Source organism: Drosophila novamexicana, unplaced genomic scaffold (genome assembly GCF_003285875.2).
Source record: "Drosophila novamexicana strain 15010-1031.04,08,12 unplaced genomic scaffold, DnovRS2.1 tig00000308-arrow-arrow-pilon, whole genome shotgun sequence".
In the NCBI taxonomy this organism is placed as follows: Eukaryota; Metazoa; Arthropoda; class Insecta; order Diptera; family Drosophilidae; genus Drosophila; species Drosophila novamexicana.
Genome location: NW_020824799.1, coordinates 278,727 through 306,705, shown reverse-complemented (window position 1 = coordinate 306,705; position 27,979 = coordinate 278,727). Strand labels below are relative to the sequence as shown.

The 27,979-nt window shown below is 39.2% G+C and overlaps 2 protein-coding genes and 1 long non-coding RNA gene across 4 annotated transcripts; 1 reads left to right on the top strand and 2 right to left on the bottom strand.

Moving 5' to 3' along the window:
- The first annotated feature begins 147 nt into the window (after positions 1-147).
- LOC115759602 (J domain-containing protein) lies at positions 148-24,309 on the top strand. Of its 2 annotated transcripts, none has more exons than XM_030700574.1 (5): positions 148-197; positions 973-1,096; positions 18,418-18,519; positions 21,514-21,630; positions 22,914-24,309. In XM_030700574.1, the coding sequence occupies exons 2-5, from the start codon at positions 1,010-1,012 to the stop codon at positions 23,142-23,144; spliced, it is 537 nt and encodes a 178-aa protein (XP_030556434.1). In that variant the 5' UTR covers positions 148-197; positions 973-1,009; the 3' UTR covers positions 23,145-24,309. The 2 variants fall into 2 exon arrangements, with proteins under 2 accessions (XP_030556434.1, XP_030556433.1); XM_030700573.1 differs by having other exon boundaries at positions 21,514-21,669.
- LOC115759604 lies at positions 17,234-18,408 on the bottom strand. Its single transcript, XR_004017535.1, has 2 exons — positions 17,762-18,408; positions 17,234-17,709 (listed from the first exon to the last, which is right to left on the bottom strand). It is a non-coding gene; the product is annotated as an uncharacterized LOC115759604 (long non-coding RNA).
- Positions 24,310-24,319: 10 nt separating the features above from the next.
- LOC115759599 (prolyl 4-hydroxylase subunit alpha-2) lies at positions 24,320-27,978 on the bottom strand. The gene is made up of 10 exons (XM_030700570.1): positions 27,132-27,978; positions 26,921-27,072; positions 26,697-26,853; positions 26,318-26,624; positions 25,868-26,261; positions 25,729-25,811; positions 25,606-25,668; positions 25,465-25,540; positions 24,863-24,952; positions 24,320-24,794 (listed from the first exon to the last, which is right to left on the bottom strand). Exons 1-10 carry the CDS (start codon positions 27,326-27,328, stop codon positions 24,676-24,678), a joined length of 1,638 nt encoding a protein of 545 aa, XP_030556430.1. The 5' UTR covers positions 27,329-27,978; the 3' UTR covers positions 24,320-24,675.
- Between the last annotated feature and the right edge of the window lies 1 nt (position 27,979).

Below are 27,979 nucleotides of genomic sequence, written 5' to 3'. Positions count from 1 at the left end.
AGAGTCAAAGGTGCTTTTAAGTTCGCTGCCTGCGTATCTACAACTTTTTCGTGAGCGCAAGCTGCGGCTGCCTCTCAGCAGAGACAGATGCAAGCTCTTCCAGTGCGTAGGCAAAGCCAAGCCAAGCCGAACAGAGCCCTATCCGCTGCCAGTTTGAATTTCGACGTGTTGCCAGCCACATCGTGAGCGCATCAAATGTAAAAGCACAATAAATACAGCTAAATAACAGTTAACTTTATTCAAAAGTGCACAGCACGCAAGACAGAAACTGAGAGAGAGAGAGAGAGTCGGAGAGATATAGAGATAGGAAGATAGAGACAGGGAGTGAGTGAGAGTGAGAGCCTTATGTGTAGTGACAATCACAGCTAGTCCCACAGCGTCTTCTGATGCTCTTCTGCGGCATTGTTTTGATTGTATGAGCGCGAAGCAACCAACAAAAGTAACTGTGCGGTCTTTGATGTTGACTTTTTAGTGTGGTGTTAAGCATCTCGATGCTAAGTGAAAGTGATCCATACTAAAACACAAGAAAGAAGTATAACAAAATAAATAAATAAATTGAACTGCATTTGTTGATGAAAACGCGCAATTTTTACTTACTTAACTTGCTTTGTTTTTTAGCTGTTAATTATATACTTAGCATTTGTTTTTCAACCCGAAGGTCAGCTGATATTGCTTTCATTTTTTTGTTAAACGTGCTTGAGAGACATACATTTGCTCTCCAAGGAAATAAATTTTTTAGCGGAATTCGCGGCAATTGTTATTGTTATTGTTATGAATCAGAGCACAAAATGTGGTCACAGCAAACAAGTATATAAACTATGAGAAAACAAAATAAATTAAAAATATTTGTTGTTGCACATCTACATAAACAAAAACTCGAGTTCAAGCTATCTAAAACTTGTTTGACACACACTCATAAATATAGATTTGTTTTTCCAGCGTATTTATAATTCATTTCATTCTGGCTCTCAGTTTGACAGCAACTCGCCGCATAACAAACTCCGTAAAAATGACCGCCGTGGATGCCATCATCAACTATAAACGCAGTCCCAACGAGGACTTTTATGCTCTGCTCCATTGCGATGAGACCTCATCGGTAAGAATCGAAATTTCAATTAAAACCAATTATTAGCCAAGTTCATAATGATCTGAGCAGCAAATCCGCACTTCCGTTAGCCGCCAACGTTTAACTTTGGCCAAAAATGTAATTATCAATGAATTAGGTTTAGTTCGAGAACTTTTGCGCCACACGCACACACACACACACACACACTTACAGGCACACAATTGACAGGAGCTAAGGCGAGGATGAAACTGGCAGCCACAAAGGCAACGCTTTTTTGGGCGAACAGCTTAAGATAAATAAAGCGAGATAAAGATACAGTTACAGTTACAAACGAAATCAAATAAAAGTTGACGTTAGCCGACTTGGCTTTGAACGCGTCGGGCTATTTGCTTTGAGAATTAGTCTCAATTACGCGTCGTATACGCAATCAGAATCAGAATCGTGCCAGATCGAAAGAATTAAACGCGGCAACTACTGCCAATTAAATAAAACGGACTCAAGTCCGTAGTGCAAAATTGTCTGTGATTAGGCGAAAACTGTTGCCTTTTTGTCAAGTGAAGAACAGTTTGCTGTCACTCTCAGTCCTTAAACTAACTCGTAACTTTTGGCTAAGCTTCTTGGCACAACAGTTGCCAACTTTTGCGTGTGTGTGCGTGACTTAAGTCTGACAATTATTTTATATTTTAACTCCATGCTGCATGCTGTGGCCGACTGTCAACAGATTGGCAAAAGTCCTGCCCTTGCCTTACTCATGTAGCATGTTGTTGTGTTGACTCTCCGTTGACACAAGAACACTTTTAGTAGCATATAGAAAGCCTTGTGTTGTCTCTGCTGGCCTGATAAATGGCATTCAGCTATATGAATACCTTAATACTTGGCATTCGCTTGGGGCTATCAAATTTTCTGCTTCAGAAATTTTCCAAAAACAGCATGATGTTGGCTTCAACCTGGCTTGGTTATAATCAAATTCATTGGCATGAAAAATGTTTTGACGTTGCCGCAATTTTCCACCTGCAAACAATTTAATGTTGGCAATTTTTCAAGCTGTCGATTGCATCATCCTGAGCCATCATCTATTGAATTATGCACGAGCTCTCACCGAGCATCTCTCGTGATGAGGGTGACGAACGACGGGCGTAAATAGGAAAATGTCTGCCGGGTAATGGCTCTCATTTATATTAAAATTTGTAGGCTCTGTAACAAAAACTTAAATAATATATACAATCAGATTCAATTTCAAAAGGTGCATATTAAAGAATTGAAATATTGAAACGACCCAAATAGCTTATTAGTTTGAAGAAACGGATTTCAATGCTAATAAATTAGTTTTATTATTATTATCGTTTGAAAATTAGAAGCCTAGTTCCATAAGTACACCTACCTCTTAACTCCTTCGGCGACGGCAATCCCTAGCTGGGGTTCCTATCCAGTTTCTCGTTGTTTCCTGATCTGCAAAATCTGCAGTTTTTTCGATTTCATACAGGTTTTTCTTTCTGTAGTAAAAATTTAATGCACAAAGCCAAATATTTATTAGCACCATTTTCGAATGTTTCCCGTAACGCAAGTAAAAAGAATCAACAAGTAAGAGTGCTTGAGCCGGGAGTGCCTGGCTAAGAGATACCCTGCAACCGAGCTGTATCCCTTCTGTACGTGCACATACACATCCATACACACTCAGAAGCATTCAAGTCACAGCTTCTTTATGAAACGGCTGTGCTTCTTATTATTCTTTTATGAAATAACCCTCTTTTACAACTTCTTATTGTCCTATTGCTTAGTGTCCGATCTTGTTGAAATTTACATCTCATACCAAAGCTCTTACCAAAGCCCAAGGCTACAGCTACAAAAATGTTAAATGTACGGGAGATATTGCTAAAAAAATGAAATATTCCAGATATGTGCATAATATACGCGTAGCACATGTAAAATTTGACTCTAGCACTCAAAATCTACAATATATGTTCTGAAAACAAAGGTAAAACCATGAAGTAAAAGCCAAACTTCGTGAAAATCGGATGAGATTTGACCGAGTTATGTCGTTTTTGGGGCTTGGAGATATGTCGTTTCAAAACGACATAACTCCATCGTTGATCATGGCGAGATTATATCGTTTTGAAACGACATATACGAATCTTGGGGTAAGATTTGGACATAAATTTCGACCAAAAAATCGGTGTTCAGATTTGAATGCCAGATTAATATAGAGGGAAAGCCATGAAGAAAAAGCCAAACTTCGTGTAAATCGGATGAGATTTGACCGAGTTATGGGGGTGGTAATTTTTGACCCATGTCTATATACGAATACGGGGTAAGATTTGGACATGAATTTCGACCAAAAAATCGGTGTCGAGATTTGAATGCCAGATTAATCTAGAGGTAAAACCATGATGTAAAAGCCAAACTTCGTGAAAATCGGATGAGATTTGACCGAGTTATGGGGTTGGTAATTTTTGACCCATGTCTATATACGAATCTTGGGGTAAGATTTGGACATGAATTTCGACCAAAAAATCGGTGTTCAGATTTGAATGCCAGATTAATCTGGAGGGAAAGCCATGAAGAATAAGCCAAACTTCGTGTAAATCGGATGAGATTTGACCGAGTTATGGGGGTGGTAATTTTTGACCCATGTCTATATACGAATACGGGGTAAGATTTGGACATGAATTTCGACCAAAAAATCGGTGTCGAGATTTGAATGCCAGATTAATCTAGAGGTAAAACCATGATGTAAAAGCCAAACTTCGTGAAAATCGGACGAGATTTGACCGAGTTATGGGGGTGGTAATTTTTGACCCATGTCTATATACGAATCTTGGGGTAAGAATTGGACATGAATTTCGACCAAAAAATCGGTGTTCAGATTTGAATGCCAGATTAATCTAGAGGGAAAGCCATGAAGAAAAAGCCAAACTTCGTGTAAATCGGATGAGATTTGACCGAGTTATGGGGGTGGTAATTTTTGACCCATGTCTATATACGAATACGGGGTAAGATTTGGACATGAATTTCGACCAAAAAATCGGTGTCGAGATTTGAATGCCAGATTAATCTAGAGGTAAAACCTTGAAGTAAAAGCCAAACTTCGTGAAAATCGGATGAGATTTGACCGAGTTATGTCGTTTTTGGGGCTTGGAGATATGTCGTTTCAAAACGACATAACTCCGCCGTTGATCATGGCGAGATTATGTCGTTTTGAAACGACATATACGAATCTTGGGGTAAGAATTGGACATGAATTTCGACTAAAAAATCGGTGTTCAGATTTGAATGCCAGATTAATCTAGAGGGAAAACCATCAAGAAAAAGCCAAACTTTGTGAAAATCGGATGAGATTTGGCCGAGATATGGGGGTGGTAAATTTTGACCCATGTCTATATACGAATACGGGGTAAGATTTGGACATGAATTTCGACCAAAAAATCGGTGTCGAGATTTGAATGCCAGATTAATCTAGAGGTAAAACCATGAAGTAAAAGCCAAACTTCGTGAAAATCGGATGAGATTTGACCGAGTTATGGGGGTGGTAATTTTTGACCCATGTCTATATACGAATCTTGGGGTAAGATTTGGACATGAATTTCGACCAAAAAATCGGTGTTCAGATTTGAATGCCAGATTAATCTAGAGGGAAAGCCATGAAGAAAAAGCCAAACTTCGTGTAAATCGGATGAGATTTGACCGAGTTATGGGGGTGGTAATTTTTGACCCATGTCTATATACGAATACGGGGTAAGATTTGGACATGAATTTCGACCAAAAAATCGGTGTCGAGATTTGAATGCCAGATTAATCTAGAGGTAAAACCTTGAAGTAAAAGCCAAACTTCGTGAAAATCGGATGAGATTTGACCGAGTTATGTCGTTTTTGGGGCTTGGAGATATGTCGTTTCAAAACGACATAACTCCGCCGTTGATCATGGCGAGATTATGTCGTTTTGAAACGACATATACGAATCTTGGGGTAAGAATTGGACATGAATTTCGACAAAAAAATCGGTGTTCAGATTTGAATGCCAGATTAATCTAGAGGGAAAACCATCAAGAAAAAGCCAAACTTTGTGAAAATCGGATGAGATTTGGCCGAGATATGGGGGTGGTAAATTTTGACCCATGTCTATATACGAATACGGGGTAAGATTTGGACATGAATTTCGACCAAAAAATCGGTGTCGAGATTTGAATGCCAGATTAATCTAGAGGTAAAACCATGAAGTAAAAGCCAAACTTCGTGAAAATCGGATGAGATTTGACCGAGTTATGGGGGTGGTAATTTTTGACCCATGTCTATATACGAATCTTGGGGTAAGATTTGGACATGAATTTCGACCAAAAAATCGGTGTTCAGATTTGAATGCCAGATTAATCTAGAGGGAAAGCCATGAAGAAAAAGCCCAACTTCGTGTAAATCGGATGAGATTTGACCGAGTTATGGGGGTGGTAATTTTTGACCCATGTCTATATACGAATACGGGGTAAGATTTGGACATGAATTTCGACCAAAAAATCGGTGTCGAGATTTGAATGCCAGATTAATCTAGAGGTAAAACCATGAAGTAAAAGCCAAACTTCGTGAAAATCGGATGAGATTTGACCGAGTTATGTCGTTTTTGGGGCTTGGAGATATGTCGTTTCAAAACGACATAACTCCGCCGTTGATCATGGCGAGATTATGTCGTTTTGAAACGACATATACGAATCTTGGGGTAAGATTTGGACATGAATTTCGACCAAAAAATCGGTGTTCAGATTTGAATGCCAGATTAATCTAGAGGGAAAGCCATGAAGAAAAAGCCCAACTTCGTGTAAATCGGATGAGATTTGACCGAGTTATGGGGGTGGTAATTTTTGACCCATGTCTGTATACGAATACGGGGTAAGATTTGGACATGAATTTCGACCAAAAAATCGGTGTCGAGATTTGAATGCCAGATTAATCTAGAGGTAAAACCATGAAGTAAAAGCCAAACTTCGTGAAAATCGGATGAGATTTGACCGAGTTATGTCGTTTTTGGGGCTTGGAGATATGTCGTTTCAAAACGACATAACTCCGCCGTTGATCATGGCGAGATTATGTCGTTTTGAAACGACATATACGAATCTTGGGGTAAGATTTGGACATGAATTTCGACTAAAAAATCGGTGTTCAGATTTGAATGCCAGATTAATCTAGAGGGAAAACCATGAAGAAAAAGCCAAACTTCGTGAAAATCGGATGAGATTTGGCCGAGATATGGGGGTGGTAAATTTTGACCCATGTCTATATACGAATACGGGGTAAGATTTGGACATGAATTTCGACCAAAAAATCGGTGTCGAGATTTGAATGCCAGATTAATCTAGAGGTAAAACCATGAAGTAAAAGCCAAACTTCGTGAAAATCGGATGAGATTTGACCGAGTTATGTCGTTTTTGGGGCTTGGAGATATGTCGTTTCAAAACGACATAACTCCGCCATGTCTATATACGAATACGGGGTAAGATTTGGACATGAATTTCGACCAAAAAATCGGTGTCGAGATTTGAATGCCAGATTAATCTAGAGGTAAAACCATGAAGTAAAAGCCAAACTTCGTGAAAATCGGATGAGATTTGACCGAGTTATGTCGTTTTTGGGGCTTGGAGATATGTCGTTTCAAAACGACATAACTCCGCCGTTGATCATGGCGAGATTATGTCGTTTTGAAACGACATATACGAATCTTGGGGTAAGAATTGGACATGAATTTCGACTAAAAAATCGGTGTTCAGATTTGAATGCCAGATTAATCTAGAGGGAAAACCATCAAGAAAAAGCCAAACTTCGTGAAAATCGGATGAGATTTGGCCGAGATATGGGGGTGGTAAATTTTGACCCATGTCTATATACGAATACGGGGTAAGATTTGGACATGAATTTCGACCAAAAAATCGGTGTCGAGATTTGAATGCCAGATTAATCTAGAGGTAAAACCATGAAGTAAAAGCCAAACTTCGTGAAAATCGGATGAAATTTGACCGAGTTATGGGGGTGGTAATTTTTGACCCATGTCTATATACGAATCTTGGGGTAAGATTTGGACATGAATTTCGACCAAAAAATCGGTGTTCAGATTTGAATGCCAGATTAATCTAGAGGTAAAACCATGAAGTAAAAGCCAAACTTCGTGAAAATCGGATGAGATTTGACCGAGTTATGTCGTTTTTGGGGCTTGGAGATATGTCGTTTCAAAACGACATAACTCCGCCATGTCTATATACGAATACGGGGTAAGATTTGGACATGAATTTCGACCAAAAAATCGGTGTCGAGATTTGAATGCCAGATTAATCTAGAGGTAAAACCATGAAGTAAAAGCCAAACTTCGTGAAAATCGGATGAGATTTGACCGAGTTATGTCGTTTTTGGGGCTTGGAGATATGTCGTTTCAAAACGACATAACTCCGCCGTTGATCATGGCGAGATTATGTCGTTTTGAAACGACATATACGAATCTTGGGGTAAGATTTGGACATGAATTTCGACTAAAAAATCGGTGTTCAGATTTGAATGCCAGATTAATCTAGAGGGAAAACCATCAAGAAAAAGCCAAACTTCGTGAAAATCGGATGCGATTTGGCCGAGATATGGGGGTGGTAAATTTTGACCCATGTCTATATACGAATACGGGGTAAGATTTGGACATGAATTTCGACCAAAAAATCGGTGTCGAGATTTGAATGCCAGATTAATCTAGAGGTAAAACCATGAAGTAAAAGCCAAACTTCGTGAAAATCGGATGAAATTTGACCGAGTTATGGGGGTGGTAATTTTTGACCCATGTCTATACGAATCTTGGGGTAAGATTTGGACATGAATTTCGACCAAAAAATCGGTGTTCTGATTTGAATGCCAGATTAATCTAGAGGGAAAGCCATGAAGAAAAAGCCCAACTTCGTGTAAATCGGATGAGATTTGACCGAGTTATGGGGGTGGTAATTTTTGACCCATGTCTATATACGAATACGGGGTAAGATTTGGACATGAATTTCGACCAAAAAATCGGTGTCGAGATTTGAATGCCAGATTAATCTAGAGGTAAAACCATGAAGAAAAAGCCAAACTTCGTGAAAATCGGATGAGATTTGGCCGAGATATGGGGGTGGTAAATTTTGACCCATGTCTATATACGAATACGGGGTAAGATTTGGACATGAATTTCGACCAAAAAATCGGTGTCGAGATTTGAATGCCAGATTAATCTAGAGGTAAAACCATGAAGTAAAAGCCAAACTTCGTGAAAATCGGATGAGATTTGACCGAGTTATGTCGTTTTTGGGGCTTGGAGATATGTCGTTTCAAAACGACATAACTCCGCCATGTCTATATACGAATACGGGGTAAGATTTGGACATGAATTTCGACCAAAAAATCGGTGTCGAGATTTGAATGCCAGATTAATCTAGAGGTAAAACCATGAAGTAAAAGCCAAACTTCGTGAAAATCGGATGAGATTTGACCGAGTTATGTCGTTTTTGGGGCTTGGAGATATGTCGTTTCAAAACGACATAACTCCGCCGTTGATCATGGCGAGATTATGTCGTTTTGAAACGACATATACGAATCTTGGGGTAAGATTTGGACATGAATTTCGACTAAAAAATCGGTGTTCAGATTTGAATGCCAGATTAATCTAGAGGGAAAACCATGAAGAAAAAGCCAAACTTCGTGAAAATCGGATGAGATTTGGCCGAGATATGGGGGTGGTAAATTTTGACCCATGTCTATATACGAATACGGGGTAAGATTTGGACATGAATTTCGACCAAAAAATCGGTGTTCAGATTTGAATGCCAGATTAATCTAGAGGTAAAACCATGAAGTAAAAGCCAAACTTCGTGAAAATCGGATGAGATTTGACCGAGTTGTGTCGTTTTTGGGGCTTGGAGATATGTCGTTTCAAAACGACATAACTCCGCCATGCTATATACGAATACGGGGTAAGATTTGGACATGAATTTCGACCAAAAAATCGGTGTCGAGATTTGAATGCCAGATTAATCTAGAGGTAAAACCATGAAGTAAAAGCCAAACTTCGTGAAAATCGGATGAGATTTGACCGAGTTATGTCGTTTTTGGGGCTTGGAGATATGTCGTTTCAAAACGACATAACTCCGCCGTTGATCATGGCGAGATTATGTCGTTTTGAAACGACATATACGAATCTTGGGGTAAGATTTGGACATGAATTTCGACTAAAAAATCGGTGTTCAGATTTGAATGCCAGATTAATCTAGAGGGAAACCCATGAAGAAAAAGCCAAACTTCGTGAAAATCGGATGAGATTTGGCCGAGATATGGGGGTGGTAAATTTTGACCCATGTCTATATACGAATACGGGGTAAGATTTGGACATGAATTTCGACCAAAAAATCGGTGTCGAGATTTGAATGCCAGATTAATCTAGAGGTAAAACCATGAAGTAAAAGCCAAACTTCGTGAAAATCGGATGAGATTTGACCGAGTTATGTCGTTTTTGGGGCTTGGAGATATGTCGTTTCAAAACGACATAACTCCGCCATGTCTATATACGAATACGGGGTAAGATTTGGACATGAATTTCGACCAAAAAATCGGTGTCGAGATTTGAATGCCAGATTAATCTAGAGGTAAAACCATGAAGTAAAAGCCAAACTTCGTGAAAATCGGATGAGATTTGACCGAGTTATGTCGTTTTTGGGGCTTGGAGATATGTCGTTTCAAAACGACATAACTCCGCCATGTCTATATACGAATACGGGGTAAGATTTGGACATGAATTTCGACCAAAAAATCGGTGTCGAGATTTGAATGCCAGATTAATCTAGAGGTAAAACCATGAAGTAAAAGCCAAACTTCGTGAAAATCGGATGAGATTTGACCGAGTTATGTCGTTTTTGGGGCTTGGAGATATGTCGTTTCAAAACGACATAACTCCGCCGTTGATCATGGCGAGATTATGTCGTTTTGAAACGACATATACGAATCTTGGGGTAAGAATTGGACATGAATTTCGACTAAAAAATCGGTGTTCAGATTTGAATGCCAGATTAATCTAGAGGGAAAACCATCAAGAAAAAGCCAAACTTCGTGAAAATCGGATGAGATTTGGCCGAGATATGGGGGTGGTAAATTTTGACCCATGTCTATATACGAATACGGGGTAAGATTTGGACATGAATTTCGACCAAAAAATCGGTGTCGAGATTTGAATGCCAGATTAATCTAGAGGTAAAACCATGAAGTAAAAGCCAAACTTCGTGAAAATCGGATGAAATTTGACCGAGTTATGGGGGTGGTAATTTTTGACCCATGTCTATATACGAATCTTGGGGTAAGATTTGGACATGAATTTCGACCAAAAAATCGGTGTTCAGATTTGAATGCCAGATTAATCTAGAGGGAAAGCCATGAAGAAAAAGCCCAACTTCGTGTAAATCGGATGAGATTTGACCGAGTTATGGGGGTGGTAATTTTTGACCCATGTCTATATACGAATACGGGGTAAGATTTGGACATGAATTTCGACCAAAAAATCGGTGTCGAGATTTGAATGCCAGATTAATCTAGAGGTAAAACCATGAAGTAAAAGCCAAACTTCGTGAAAATCGGATGAGATTTGACCGAGTTATGTCGTTTTTGGGGCTTGGAGATATGTCGTTTCAAAACGACATAACTCCGCCGTTGATCATGGCGAGATTATGTCGTTTTGAAACGACATATACGAATCTTGGGGTAAGATTTGGACATGAATTTCGACTAAAAAATCGGTGTTCAGATTTGAATGCCAGATTAATCTAGAGGGAAAACCATCAAGAAAAAGCCAAACTTCGTGAAAATCGGATGAGATTTGGCCGAGATATGGGGGTGGTAAATTTTGACCCATGTCTATATACGAATACGGGGTAAGATTTGGACATGAATTTCGACCAAAAAATCGGTGTCGAGATTTGAATGCCAGATTAATCTAGAGGTAAAACCATGAAGTAAAAGCCAAACTTCGTGAAAATCGGATGAGATTTGACCGAGTTATGTCGTTTTTGGGGCTTGGAGATATGTCGTTTCAAAACGACATAACTCCGCCGTTGATCATGGCGAGATTATGTCGTTTTGAAACGACATATACGAATCTTGGGGTAAGATTTGGACATGAATTTCGACTAAAAAATCGGTGTTCAGATTTGAATGCCAGATTAATCTAGAGGGAAAACCATCAAGAAAAAGCCAAACTTCGTGAAAATCGGATGAGATTTGGCCGAGATATGGGGGTGGTAAATTTTGACCCATGTCTATATACGAATACGGGGTAAGATTTGGACATGAATTTCGACCAAAAAATCGGTGTCGAGATTTGAATGCCAGATTAATCTAGAGGTAAAACCATGAAGTAAAAGCCAAACTTCGTGAAAATCGGATGAAATTTGACCGAGTTATGGGGGTGGTAATTTTTGACCCATGTCTATATACGAATCTTGGGGTAAGATTTGGACATGAATTTCGACCAAAAAATCGGTGTTCAGATTTGAATGCCAGATTAATCTAGAGGGAAAGCCATGAAGAAAAAGCCCAACTTCGTGTAAATCGGATGAGATTTGACCGAGTTATGGGGGTGGTAATTTTTGACCCATGTCTATATACGAATACGGGGTAAGATTTGGACATGAATTTCGACCAAAAAATCGGTGTCGAGATTTGAATGCCAGATTAATCTAGAGGTAAAACCATGAAGTAAAAGCCAAACTTCGTGAAAATCGGATGAGATTTGACCGAGTTATGTCGTTTTTGGGGCTTGGAGATATGTCGTTTCAAAACGACATAACTCCGCCGTTGATCATGGCGAGATTATGTCGTTTTGAAACGACATATACGAATCTTGGGGTAAGATTTGGACATGAATTTCGACTAAAAAATCGGTGTTCAGATTTGAATGCCAGATTAATCTAGAGGGAAAACCATGAAGAAAAAGCCAAACTTCGTGAAAATCGGATGAGATTTGGCCGAGATATGGGGGTGGTAAATTTTGACCCATGTCTATATACGAATACGGGGTAAGATTTGGACATGAATTTCGACCAAAAAATCGGTGTCGAGATTTGAATGCCAGATTAATCTAGAGGTAAAACCATGAAGTAAAAGCCAAACTTCGTGAAAATCGGATGAGATTTGACCGAGTTATGTCGTTTTTGGGGCTTGGAGATATGTCGTTTCAAAACGACATAACTCCGCCATGTCTATATACGAATACGGGGTAAGATTTGGACATGAATTTCGACTAAAAAATCGGTGTCGAGATTTGAATGCCAGATTAATCTAGAGGGAAAGCCATGAAGAAAAAGCCAAACTTCGTGAAAATCGGATGAGATTTGACCGAGTTATGTCGTTTTTGGGGCTTGGAGATATGTCGTTTCAAAACGACATAACTCCGCCATGTCTATATACGAATACGGGGTAAGATTTGGACATGAATTTCGACTAAAAAATCGGTGTCGAGATTTGAATGCCAGATTAATCTAGAGGGAAAGCCATGAAGAAAAAGCCAAACTTCGTGTAAATCGGATGAGATTTGATCGAGTTATGGGGGTGGTAATTTTTGACCCATGTCTATATACGAATACGGGGTAAGATTTGGACATGAGTTTCGACCAAAAAATCGGTGTCGAGATTTGAATGCCAGATTAATCTAGAGGTAAAACCATGAAGTAAAAGCCAAACTTCGTGAAAATCGGATGAGATTTGACCGAGTTATGTCGTTTTTGGGGCTTGGAGATATGTCGTTTCAAAACGACATAACTCCGCCGTTGATCATGGCGAGATTATGTCGTTTTGAAACGACATATACGAATCTTGGGGTAAGATTTGGACATGAATTTCGACTAAAAAATCGGTGTTCAGATTTGAATGCCAGATTAATCTAGAGGGAAAACCATCAAGAAAAAGCCAAACTTCGTGAAAATCGGATGAGATTTGGCCGAGATATGGGGGTGGTAAATTTTGACCCATGTCTATATACGAATACGGGGTAAGATTTGGACATGAATTTCGACCAAAAAATCGGTGTCGAGATTTGAATGCCAGATTAATCTAGAGGTAAAACCATGAAGTAAAAGCCAAACTTCGTGAAAATCGGATGAAATTTGACCGAGTTATGGGGGTGGTAATTTTTGACCCATGTCTATATACGAATCTTGGGGTAAGATTTGGACATGAATTTCGACCAAAAAATCGGTGTTCAGATTTGAATGCCAGATTAATCTAGAGGGAAAGCCATGAAGAAAAAGCCCAACTTCGTGTAAATCGGATGAGATTTGACCGAGTTATGGGGGTGGTAATTTTTGACCCATGTCTATATACGAATACGGGGTAAGATTTGGACATGAATTTCGACCAAAAAATCGGTGTCGAGATTTGAATGCCAGATTAATCTAGAGGTAAAACCATGAAGTAAAAGCCAAACTTCGTGAAAATCGGATGAGATTTGACCGAGTTATGTCGTTTTTGGGGCTTGGAGATATGTCGTTTCAAAACGACATAACTCCGCCGTTGATCATGGCGAGATTATGTCGTTTTGAAACGACATATACGAATCTTGGGGTAAGATTTGGACATGAATTTCGACTAAAAAATCGGTGTTCAGATTTGAATGCCAGATTAATCTAGAGGGAAAACCATGAAGAAAAAGCCAAACTTCGTGAAAATCGGATGAGATTTGGCCGAGATATGGGGGTGGTAAATTTTGACCCATGTCTATATACGAATACGGGGTAAGATTTGGACATGAATTTCGACCAAAAAATCGGTGTCGAGATTTGAATGCCAGATTAATCTAGAGGTAAAACCATGAAGTAAAAGCCAAACTTCGTGAAAATCGGATGAGATTTGACCGAGTTATGTCGTTTTTGGGGCTTGGAGATATGTCGTTTCAAAACGACATAACTCCGCCATGTCTATATACGAATACGGGGTAAGATTTGGACATGAATTTCGACTAAAAAATCGGTGTCGAGATTTGAATGCCAGATTAATCTAGAGGGAAAGCCATGAAGAAAAAGCCAAACTTCGTGTAAATCGGATGAGATTTGATCGAGTTATGGGGGTGGTAATTTTTGACCCATGTCTATATACGAATACGGGGTAAGATTTGGACATGAGTTTCGACCAAAAAATCGGTGTCGAGATTTGAATGCCAGATTAATCTAGAGGTAAAACCATGAAGTAAAAGCCAAACTTCGTGAAAATCGGATGAGATTTGACCGAGTTATGTCGTTTTTGAGGCTTGGAGATATGTCGTTTCAAAACGACATAACTCCGCCGTTGATCATGGCGAGATTATGTCGTTTTGAAGCGACATATCTCCAAGCCCCAAAAACGACATATATCCGCGCGGATATATGTCGTTTCAAAACGACATTACTCCGCCGTTGATCATGGCGAGATTATGTCGTTTTGAAACGACATATACGAATCTTGGGGTAAGATTTGGACATGAATTTCGACTAAAAATCGGTGTTCAGATTTGAATGCCAGATTAATCTAGAGGTCGATTGCGATCGATTTCATGAAGTCGAACTCTCTTTTAGTTTTCAGCTCTTATAGTTTCTGAGATCGAGCAAACAAACGGACCATTAAACCCCTCTTTAACAAGTTAAATGATAAACTCATCGTTTTTTTACCTTATATACGCAGATTAAAAACAACCATTCCTATCTCCTAAAAAAGTACAAAAAAACAACATCTTTAAAAGTATAGACTTATCTAGAAAAGGGTTAGAACTGCGTATGTAGTTCAGTTATGTTCAGCTAAGCACTATGTTCAGGATATCTCTTAGTCAGCCACGCCCGAGTGACCTTTTACTTGTATTATTATTAATTTTAGTCTCGATTAAGTTTCCAAACGTTTGTCATAACATTTGCCTTTGCGGTATTCAACGGGTTAAAGGGAGTATATTACATGAGATATGTTATTCAAGTGCACTTCTTAAGATTCTAAACATCTAGAAGAATCTATAATTTCCGAAGTGAGGAACATGAAATACCTTTGCGGCAAAGTTGAAATTAAATCAAATTACTGCTGACGATGACAATAATGAAAAAAATGACTTGTTATTGATGAAGAGAAAAATATGTTACCAACTCAGCCATGTGTACTGCCTTCTCAAATAAGACGAAAACTGTGCAAATAAAGTCTTAAAGCCAAGAGAGGAAATGCAGAGGAACAGACAAATATGACTATTGATTTATGAGGTCGAAGATATCTTGGCCAAGGCGTAGCACAATTTTGGGTATAACAAGTAAAAGTTCTCTGGATGAAAGTGCAGGAGATACCCTGTAAAAGGGTTTAACAAGCTTCAATTAAAAAGAAAACATTTTATTTAACTTTAATGTTCTGCAATGTGCCATAAACAATGTGATAAAAATGCCAAGTGGAATTTACATTTTCCCCCCTTTTTTCAATCAAGATTCCATCTTTGTTCCCAGCTTCTCGCGGCTAGTTTCAGTTTGCAGGCCAATTCCGATTGGCCGGCTTTTTACAAATGAAATTGCAGCAATTCAAACGCCTCGACATTATTGTTATGAGTGGATCAATTGTTGGCTCCGCAAATGAATTGAATTGCCCGCAGTTGAGCTCACAACCGTGTCATCTCATCTCTCCTACAGTTAAGCTGCGCATTGTGTCGGGAAACACTTATGCGATGTTCTTAAAAAAATTTGCATATGTCATGGCCGCATTTGAATGCACAGTTTTTAACATATGTGCATTTGGTTTTATTATGAAAAGCTGCTGAAAGTCTCCATAGAACAATTGGGCTGAGCTCTTGATGCTCATTTACATTTGCGCCCGACAACGTCCGGCATAATCAAATGGAAATTCGCTTTGGTTAATAACATGGCAATGCATACTAATTGATCAATTCAATATTAATTGGTTCACTTTAATTGCATTATGCAATTTGTACACTCCGTTGCAATAGAGCGCTTTTACAATTCAATCGAGTCTACAGCAACGTATTTGTGATTCACTGCAACTGATGACATTTCCATTATTGAGTCTCTCGGGAGACGGTTTCGGGTGGGGCTCGCCGGTGCTCTTTTGTGCCACTGTGCGCATTGTTTTGATACAGTTTCGAAATTCGTAATGGACTGCCAAAAAATAACAAAATGTCAACATACTAAATGGCACATCTGTCGAGTGTGTGCGCGTGTGTAAACATTCGCTACTATCTAATGGTTGTGGAAATGTCAAAACTCACTAGGAGCACACACATACTGAGACAAACGAATCTGTCACGCACGTATCTAAACACATGTGTGTGTGTGTGTGTGTGGGTGTGAGCTTGTGTCCTTGTCTGCTGCGGCAATAGTATTTGTTGTATTGTGTGTTTTGCAGTCTACCGTAGAAGTAATATTAATTGCGTCGAAATTAATTAGACGCCTCGTTGCCTTTAGCTGAACATAACAAATTCAACCTGCGCAAATAAATAATAAGAAATATTTATTAGGAAGAGGAGCTGCCGAGAAATACTCTTTCTCTATATATATATATATGATGTATCTATCGAACATATATTTTAAGAGCAGAGTCGATACTTTATGCAGATTATACTAATGCCTAGTTGGCTCTCTGACTCTCTGCTTGGACTGACTGACTGAATGTTCTATACATAAGTCATATATCTGTCATATATTTAATGAGCAGAGTCGATACTTTAAGCTGGCAATAGAAATGCAGAAATGCAAACTAATGCATACTTGACTCTCTGACGGACTGACTGACTGACTGACCGACTGAGCTGCTGGCAAAGCAATTGTTTGTGTATGGCATCTGCATTCATTGTGCGCGTTTGTTATTGTGCACGAAAAGCTATTTGCACAAACAATTCAGAGAAACAAAAAAACAAGTGGCCTTTGTTTTGAAATTGCGAGTCCTGGCTGCGCTGCACCGATTTCGAAAGAATAATGCGCTTTTGTAGCTCGGGTTGCGATGACAACTGTCAAGTCCTGCCAGACGCCAAACTTGGTCAACAGCGGCGAGGTTAAATGTTGTTGCCTGACAGCAACTTGTTGCTGTCACTGCAAAGCACTTTGGCTTAATTAATAACAATTGTTCGCACAGTCTTGACGCTAATGTCAGTCGAGAGCAGGATCCGTTGTCAGCGTCAAAGGTCTGTCAGCCTTTTAGACAAGTTTCATATTTATTTATTTCCATTTTTTTGCCGCAATTTGCGTGGCGTTTCAAGCATTTGAGTATTTCTTATGCCCATGCTATTACAGTTAAGTGGTTTTCATTTTCACACGAAATTTTCCAGTTTACAATTTCCCAGCCTTGCCGCCCAACGGCAGCTAAATGTGTGCTTCTGATTGTTGTTGGGGCTTATCGCTAACCGCCCATTGCTGTTGCTTTAATTCTAATGCCATATGCCAGCTGAAGCTTCACGTACTCCTGACAGCTTTACCTGGCATGTGGTTACAGCTTCCCTGCACGGCTCCGCTTCGACGCCCCCAGCTGGCTTGACTTCCTCATTTTTGGCATGGTGATGGGCGGCATATTTCTCTTCATCTGGGGAACAGCATGAAATCTGCATGTCACAACAATTTGATATTATGTAATACGTGTTTGTTACGCCGCACAGTGGGCCGTTATCTGGAAACCTATTGCAAAAATCGACGTTTGAGTTGAGTTTGTAAACCAAAGTATACATACATCGATAAGGGTAGTCCCAAAGGATCAGACAAATCTTTATTTGATAACTTGGTTTTGTTGTTTTGTCTTTATAGTTAGTCAACTTTTTCAAGGAAGTGCTTTTTTTTTTGGTTTTTTGAGTAAAAAGTTTGGGAAAGTATTGAGATTGGTTGTTTTTTTTTATACGCCTTAATTCCTAAGCTAACCACAATCAAGTATTTGTTAATATCATTGATATCAGTTAGGTCCTAAATTTTAAATTGTTTTGGATATACTCCGCATTGCTCCACTTAAAATCTTTAAAAATATTTGCAACATATATATTTCGAAATTTTATTGAAAAGGGTTGGGTTTCCACTTCAAATGCTAATTATTCTAAATTATCGTAATAAATTGTTGACTAAGTTGCCTTTTAAAAGCAGATCCTGTTGACCTTTAAAAATGACTAAGCCCTCACTTTAAAGTTGCATAAATTCTCTTTCATGTGTTTTTTATTATTCGATTTTCTCATTTTGTTCAAATGTTATGAATTTTGTAATGCATTTTGGAAAAATGTTTCACTGTGCTCTGGAGATATTTTCAAGATTGATGCCAGAACATGCTTACTTAATTTATGGAAAAATACGAATTTTTTATTGCACTTTAGTTAATTTGCGCCATTTTCTACCTTTCCCCAGCCGGAGCAAGTCCAGGCCGAGTACAAGGTTCTGGCGCTTCAGTATCATCCGGACAAGAACTGCGGCGACAAGGAGGCGGAGGCCAAGTTCCAGCTACTAAAGGTAAGCAGCAACAATGAAAATTTGCCCAGCAACGAAAAGGCAAATGTTGAGCATTTTACATATTTAATAAAGTGCCGCCAGGCGGGTTCTCAAGTCGAGGACGAGGGGAGGCACCGTACTTGTCCGCCCCGAGGGTAATTTGTTTAAGTTGAAAGCGTGGACTCGTGTTTGCATTTGGAGGGCTCGGGCTGCTCATATAAATTATAAGAAAAACACACAGTTGGCGTAATCAAAAACTACACACACACACACATACACACACACACGCACACATGAGCAAGAGAAATGTGTGTGGTGCATGCAATATGGTTGCCTGTCAGTTGGCAAAACTTTTAAGTCACATGAAACAAAGCACTAGCAAGAACACACATACACGTACACACATACATGCGCCCACACACAAGCCACACACACATAATTGAATAGCTAGCCAGAAACACACTCATTTACACTCAACCTCAAATTGAATTTTACACATAACAAAAAGCTTCAGAGATCGCGAGCACTTAACAAGTAGATAGCAAAATTACAAAAATATACCCTACACATGTATGCATAGAGCACATATTTTGAAAAGGACTATTGATTTTCCGCTGTGTCAGGGCACCAAAAGCATAGCATCATAAATATACATTTACATATACCTTTATATATATATAACATACACATGCATATACATATACTATATATGAACATGTTAATATGTTTGCACGTGGCTATTGTTAGCCGACTTTGGCGAAGGGGAACCACATCAACTTTGCCAAACGGTTGCCGTTCGCTCGTCCTTGTTCTGTCGCTCCTCATTAGAGTCCTGCCAGCTACAGCGACAATAAAACTTGTGTTTGGGCAATAGCGACGGCAACAAGTGTTGCGGAAGTCTTCTTCTATTCATTTTAGTTGTGGAACTGGGCTCAGAGCTTGAATTTGCCATAAAAAAACAAAAGAAGCAAATAAAATTTTCAGCTACTAAAGGTCTCTCCCTGTGTATGTGTGTGTGTGTGAATGTGCGTGTACGTGCCTGTGCCCGCGTGTGTTTGCTGCCAGTTAGGTCGGGAGCCTTTTTTATGGTCGCTTTAGCGTCAAAGCCATAAAACAAACGCTGAAGGCGGCTATAAAGCATTCCAAGTGAAATGTTGAGATTTCAATAAGCACCAACATAATTTAAATCTGCTCAAAAAACTTTTTTTAAGCAATTTTAAGAGCATAAGCAACATGTGTAGCCTTAAAGTTTTTCAAAGTAGCTCAAAATAATAAGAAAGAGACACATTTATTATATTTTCTTTGCACTTCAGCAATATTCAAGTAGTTTTTTACTGGAAATATGCAAATTGCTTCAGGCCAAAAGCTGCATAAATTAACGAGCTCAATAAAATGTGCACTGATATTATATTATGCATTAAACCGATATATCTGCAATAGATAACATAATAATCTTATCAATCCTCCACAGTACAAACAAAAGTATTACGTAAAATGTATATTTCTATAAAATTCTGCTGGATTACATTCTTACATATGAATCTGCTTGCCTACGTGCATATTTAACTTTTTATGCGCGTTCAACACTCGAACACTCGTGCGTGCCCGAATAAGATATATCTCGAGCCCGAATAAGATATATCTCGAGACCAGAATCTTTCTATAATTACAAGCATTCTATTTTCATTATATACATACACAAAGACGCACACACACACATAGACACACACACACACACACACAAGGAGGCACGCAGCGCGATGTGGCTGTGCTTCTTCTCCCCCAACTTCCAAGCTATGATTCTTGATTAACTTGATGTTATGATTTTTATGACCTAAATATTGGATGCTTATACCAAAATTCAAAGCTATACCCCAATTATTTTTATTCTCAAATGTGCGGAGAACGGGGAAATGTATCCTAAATGTGAAATAATATTAATGTGCAATACAATATGAGATAGCATCAATTATATCAGTAATATTTATAATACTTATATCTTCGAGAAATGGTCAAATACGCAATTTTTCCGACATAAACGCCTGTCAAAAGTTACCTTCACTATGAGCTTCTTGAACTTTAAGAAACAAATTTATTGTAAATCAGATCAATTTGCTGTCATTTAGGGCGGGTTCCAATTTTTTGGAAAGAGTTCCCACATAAAACTTTTCTTAACTTAGAGATAAAATTAACCGGAAGTTTAAAAAAATTCTAGCAGCAATTTGTATTCATTTTGTGGCAATCTTATAAGTTTTACAGAAATTTGTTTTTTGTTTTTAGTTTCCCTCGAGAAAGCCGCGCTTACTCTTTCTGAAACTCCGTGCACATGCAATTTATATTATTTTGTCTTGTCACTAAGAGATCTTTATTAAAGTAATTTTGTCAGCGGGTGACATTGTAATTCATGACAACATTTTCGCCTTTTCAGTTCCATGCAAAATCAAATTCCTGATTGGCAATAACAAACATAGCCAAAGGGCAAAAATAATTGAAGCAGGCAGCTAGCAGATAATAGGAATATTCTGAAACGTTGCCTGCTGACCCACATAATCAATGAGTAGTAAAATAATTGATTATCGTGTAAGAATCGCAACAATAAAATCTCACTAGCACAGACTGGATGTGTGTGTGTGTGTGTGTCTGTAGGCTTGTCTGCGGCCTTTGTGTATCTAACAAACGTGCCAACAGGCTGCTTTGGCATAAAAGTTGTAGATGTCTAATAATGTGTGTGTATTGGTATCATGACCAGATACGCTATCAAAGCCACTTGAGCGTGTAAACGTATTTGTTCACTTGAGTGTTCGTGTGTGCGTGTGTGTGTTAATCACAGTCATGCCAATAAGTATGCTATGTAAATTGATTATTATGCAAGCAAAAGGCAAAGGCTAAAATAGTAGCTGAAGACAACAACTCAAGGTTTTACTGGTATTTGTTTTGGGCTTCGTCGAATTTGACTTCAATCGACCTACATAAATAAACATTCAAGTATTTTTTTTTGTTACTTTTCTGTTACAGGAGGCCAAGGAGACCCTTTGCGATCCGGAGAAGCGCGCCGTGTACGACAAGTGGCGCAACAGCGGCATCTCAATGAGCTACAAACAGTGGCTCGGCATGAAGGAGCACGTCGGCCAGGTGAGAAGATACACAATTGCCGAGAAAGTGGATAAAGAGGTATGCGTATGAGCCAGGAATACAGCGAAACAGAGAAGTAGCCGCCAAACCCCAAAAGACTTTAGAAAACTGAGCAACTGTGGGTTTTCGTGTGCCGTTTGTGTAAATGCTTATACCCTGTACACATGGAATTTGACAATGTGGGCTTATTACAGCTGTTGAAAGTGCATCCACAGCCAACTTGTCTCTGTCCGTGCCTGTTAGTCTTTTTAAGCGAGTTTATCGCCAAGACAATAAGTATCAAGTATTTTTAGCAAATTTTATAAAAGATGCTTTTAAGAAGACAATACTCTTACATTTTAAAGCAACAACACTATAATTTATAAATAAATAAACATTCAAGTATCAATATTGTGTTAGCTAACAGAAAGTAAGAAGTTGAGCTACTTTCTATAGTTTTGCAACAGGGTATTCTCTACAGAGTTGACATACTACTTATGTATCTGCTCTTCCAGATATAAGACATCCATTTTAATTTGTTTGTGTACTAATTTTTTTTGCTCAGTTTATGGTAGTTGTAACCTGATATCCGATTGCATTTGCATTGACATTGTTACAAATTTAATGTGATTAATCGTCGCAGTGAATCAACGCTCGAAGCTAATTTCCGTAGGATATTTTCGGTCATCCATCAATGTTGACAGCCTGTCTGGCTAATTTGCTGCGGTAAGTTTTTGGTCCGGTCATAAATTTGCTTTTGGCAGTCGAGTGGGCCAACAATTTGCACTGGTTGCATTTTGGCTTTAGCGGTTGCAGGCAATTTGGGCACGTGCTGCCAATTTCATATTTCGTTTTAAGGCCACACGCACTTTTCTGGCCAGTGCGGTTAGGCTCTTATTTGGTAGGAACATTTTGATTAATGCGTTTGCTAATGGTAAACGGCACACAGGAAAACCAGATCTCAGCCCTAATAAAACTGCAAATGTGTCTTTAATTTAACTAGCAACAAACTTTGATTTAAGCTCCCAGTCTAAAGCCTGACACTGGTCGTCCGAATTCCTACAGTATTTACGTATTTTATGGTATTTTTTGAATGTGCCTCTTCATCCAAAGTATTCTAAGTGTACGCCGTGCATGCAAATGAGGAGCTAATGCATCTGAGTTTCTATTTCGTGCACAAATGCAAATCCAGCCTAATGTAAATACACGCACACATCAAATGCATTGGCTCTGAGAGTAGTTGCGTTATCCAGTTACAAAAGACAGTTCAATTAATGGCCTAATTGTTTTCCACTCTATCAAAGTCCATGCATTGGGCCACACCTAAGACCAAGGACCGCATGCTACCGGAGACTGAAGCTGGAGCTGCTCCGGCTGGCGCTGGTTGCAGCGGCGGCCTTACAGCCGCCTCCCCGAATCCGGCCCATCGACGGGCCTCGGAGGGCGGAGCCGCACTCTACTACGGCAGCCGCAAGGCCGAGTGGGGTACTGAGAACACAGATGTGGCCAATAAGTTCCGTAATTACGAGATCTAAGCGGCATTTCAGCAATGCTAAAAAAGTGTGCGGTGCCCGTGATGAGTATCGATGTTATGAGATAAAATAGAAGCGAGTCGTAAAGTAAATTTTATGCATATTTATAGCCCATCGAAGGGCAGTATATCTCGATGTGAGTTTCAAGAATACATATTCCAATTAAAATATTAAATATTAAAAATACCAAACAAAACAAATACATTTAAAATACATATATATCATATATATCAAAGCAGCATTGAAAAGCTAAATTACACAATATGCAAAATATTAATCAATTCTATAGAAATACTACTACATATATATTTATAAAGGAAATACAACTCCACAGAGTACATATATATATATTGATGTGAACTTATAGCGTTGCGAATTATATAAATGTTTATAGGTGTATACAAAAAAATTGGTAATTAAATATTGAAGAAACTGTAATTTCAATAAACATAAGGTATGCAAGCGGCAAGAGGTTTAATTTAAGTTAAAGTGCAACATTTAAATGAAATTAGTCAAATTTTAAATGTGTATATCAATGGTAAATGTCTAACTGAACTATATATACAAGCATATACTATATTATATATATTTATCTACAATATATTTATCTACAACTATTTATATATCGATGTATGTAACATGTGCCCCCTATAAGACAATCCCCTTGGAAGTGTTTACTTGTGCACTAGAAAAAAACATTGATAATTCAAGCTGAAACTAGCATCAAAATGCCCACCACAAAGAACGTTGCATATGCGATAAGCAAAAAACACATATATGACCTAACACAAAAGCGAATTTATCAACTATATACAAGAGTAAAACTGCATAGTCAAAAAACTACAAGAAAAATAACTTTCACTTGGTGTCCTTTCAAATGCAAAACTCAAATTTGCAAACAAAACTAAGCAACTAGACTATTTTATTTATGAAGAAAAAAGAGACGGCCACTTACAGGCTTGAAGAAAATGACAAAAAAAATTATATAAAAATATAAAATATATAAAAAAATGATAAATGTTTTGATGCGTTGTTGTTTTCAATATCGATGTGTGATGCAAATCTTAATGTTATACAAATGAATATCAAAAGAAATATGAGCGAAAATTAATTTATGCCAACATAAAGGTACATTATATAAATGTTTGTTTTAAGTCATATTGAATTTACTCAAATACACACATATTATTGAACTATACAAATACACACACATATATATGAAAACATATATATTAATTGAAATCAAAGCACTAGCAAAGTTTTGTCAGTTTGTAACTGAAACAGATTTTAAAACAGACACTTGCAGCTGCAAGCCAAAGGCAATTATTTTTGTTGGCGCACGTGGCGTATGGAAGGCGTAAGTCGAAGTAATTAACTAGCAATTATGCAAATACATATTAATGTTGAATTGAATGTAATTGAATTATGAATGTATAAGTGGCAAAAAAAACCAAATAAAATCAGCTGAAGAATCTTCAGCGATTGAACAAAGTTTATTTTACTTATTCAGACCGTTGGCTAAGTTATAGATAATTCACTCGACTTGGCTCTCACTTAGCTCTAAAAGTTGACTTAGCATGACCTGTGAGTCATCCCACAAGTGACAGGGCCGGCGATCTGACTGCACGAACTCACGTATCCAGCGATTGAGCACTATATGAAAATAGGGTTTGCTTGTAATATTAATAGAGTTTGAATTGTTCACACGACTTGCAGCTTACCCCACTTGGAGCCGACAATAATGGGGCAGGCGCCATGCATGGTCCGCACATCGCCTGCGCCCGAGGCATGCAGGTTGTACCAAAATGCGGCTAAAATTAGCAAAACAAAATATTACCAAGGGGAGTTAAGGGCTGGGGCTGTGCTAGAGATGCGTTACGTTACACGGCGTGGCACGAGCACGAATCAGAAATAGTCTCTACAACAATTTGTGGCAAGACTAGAATATACAAAATGGTTAATGTACCAAAATTTAGATATCTTATTAATATTTTCTCATTATTCGTTGGATGAATCCCTAGCTTGTGTCCGAATGCTATCTAAAATTGTTATTTGTATGTCTTGCCGCTATAGCCTATACCAATAATAATTATCCTAATATTATTTACGCATTTACAAAATTAGTTTTGCAACTATAGCCCATAATAACCTATAATTATTCAAATATTATTTACACATTTACTAAAATAGTCTGCTCCCTATGCTTATTGCATCGTGTTGGAGTTGTTGAGTTAGTTCGTCGTACGCATAACAATGGGACAACCCACGCGTGCCGTAACAGAACCCATTACACAAGCCACAGTTGAGTCCGTGCTGCACGTACCCGCATATTTCTTGGGCTTCAGTAATTGCTTTAGGACGGGAAATGCGGTGCCACCACCCTGTTCCACATCGGTGAGCTGTATGGTAACATAATAAATGTATTTGCGTGGGTTGACTTGGCACAGAACACAAAAGGACTCACATAGAACAAAACGGTGGCAATGCGATTGCCCATTTCAGAGTTGGCAACCTGTTTGGTTTCGAACTGTCAAGAGTATTATTAGATGGACTTAACTATTGACGCCAGACTCCATTGTTTACTTACGGCATTCGGGGAGAACCAGTCCATATGCTGGGCGTAGTGACCGCCTATGCCATAGTTGGCCAATTGATGATCCTCCGCAAAAACTACAATTGAATATTATTCATCTCATATGGCGATTCCTGCTTGAGTTGAAGCTTACCCATGTTCAGATCCGTCATATCTGCCACCCGTTGATCGATGGTGCGCAGCACTTTGTGCCGCGTCTTCGGGATGAAGGTGAATTGGCTGGTACGTGAGTTGGACACCACGGATGCGTTATTGCCAGTTACCGTGGCACGGTGAATTTTATTTTTAGTTAGCTTAGCTAGCGTATCGATTTCACTCTGATAGATGACGTCATGATAGAGCACAAGCAGCGGATCGTGACTCAGCTCCTCGACCTTCAGCGGAGCTAGCAGCAAAAAGGGATGCGTCTCAGTCATATAACCACAGCGCAGCTGACGCAGTTCCGCAGGCGTAGGTTTTATATAACCATTGCAGGTGTAGCGATACAGGTCGAACTCGCTTAGCTCCGTTAGATTCTCGGGCAAAGGCTGCTTGGCACAGGGAAACGCTTGGTAAATGAGTGGGCGTTACGTTTTATACTTACGGGATGCTCCTCGACTGGGTTCAGCTCGTCAAATGGCGTCTGAAAGTCTTTGTAGTTATTTATATACCTCTCACTGCCTGGCTCCAGTTCCTTAAGGCTCTGCAGAGTACCATTGACGCCACCAACATGAGTTAGTCTGGCTTTGACTTGCCCTAGTTGCCCGAAAATGAGGGGCTGCAGCCTAGCTCGATCGCTGTTTGAAAGACGGCTTTTCGCCTCCAGCAGCCAGGCGTGTGCCAGCTGCAGATGCTCATCCCGCAGTGCCTGCTGGGCTATGTCCAGACAGTGCTGGGCGTTTAGCTGAGTACTTTAACGAACAAAACGTGAGATATGTGATGAAAGCGCTTCTTTTTTTTTCAATTTTGACGATTTGTCTCACCCATAAGGCACGCCATCGAGTATGCCAGCAGCCACATGGCTGGTCTGTAACCTGTAAATGGATTGTAGGCGCAGCAAACCATCGATGGCGCCCTCCAATTCCTGGGCGTTCGGCATGTGCTCTTGCTGGCGCAACCACTGCAGGCGTACCAGTGGCTCTGTAAGTGGAGTGCACACAGAGCGTATACTTAATTACATTTGAACATAAGTGGATTTGGCACTCACTTTTGCCGGTTGCGGCTGCCATGAGATTCGCAATGTGTTGCCAGTCCCGCGTCAGGCGTTTGCTCAGCAAATATTTGTTCAACGGACTCTCAAAGTATGCCACCCCCCATTGTTGCGCCTCGTTGCGCTCGCGCTCGAATTCGTCCAGTCGCCTGTCATTGCAGATTGGGTTGCATACAATTTGATTAGTGCCAAACCAGCTTCAGCTTACGCTCTCAGAAAATCCAATTTGCTTTCATTATCAGCTATGAATTTTTGCATGTGCTGCAACATTTGCTGCTCATAGCCAAACACCCTGGACATCGCATGTATAGACGAGTAGAACTCGGCGGAGGCGCCACTCCAGACCAAGAATGTCAGCACAGCCAGCAGCGCTCCGGGTTTATCTTGTGCGCCCAAGAATAACATTTTAACCGAGTTTCTGCTCTCGGCCACGACTCGCGGTCAACTGAGTTTGCCAATTGACCCCGCCTGTTCTTGGCTCGATCGATGACTCATGCATGGTCATGGTTTCCATATCTTACATAATTTCCAAGAGCCTCAGCGTAAGTTTCAGCCGCTTTTAACTAATTAAGCAAAACCTGTTTGTGCTTATGTTAAACGTAAAGAAAGCTCTGGGTTCATTGTGCCTCCTAACTGGTTTTGAGTCTAATTTCTAGGCGGCTTCTTATACTAGATACTATATGATTTTTTAATGGATCTTATCACATAAGTATCCTTTCTTCCTTTCCTAATTGTTCTGTGTAGTATAAATTGGAAATCCCATGTATACTCTATACCCATTAAAGGGTATAGAAAAATAATACATAAAGTTTTGCACATGTATTCAAAATCTACGTCAACAGCCGAGTTCATGTCTAAGAGCAAGTCCCAAACGTAGATCAAGTATTTAAATAATCGATATATAGGCAAATTTCTCTGCCAGCTCTAAATATCGATTTGCACTATGAACTTTGAGCGTATATATCTCGGGGATTATAAGAGCTATTGACATCAAAACACAAAAATAATTCAAGGCTGGGTGAAGAAGAAGCAGATCCGCTCTCGGCAAGTGTGTTA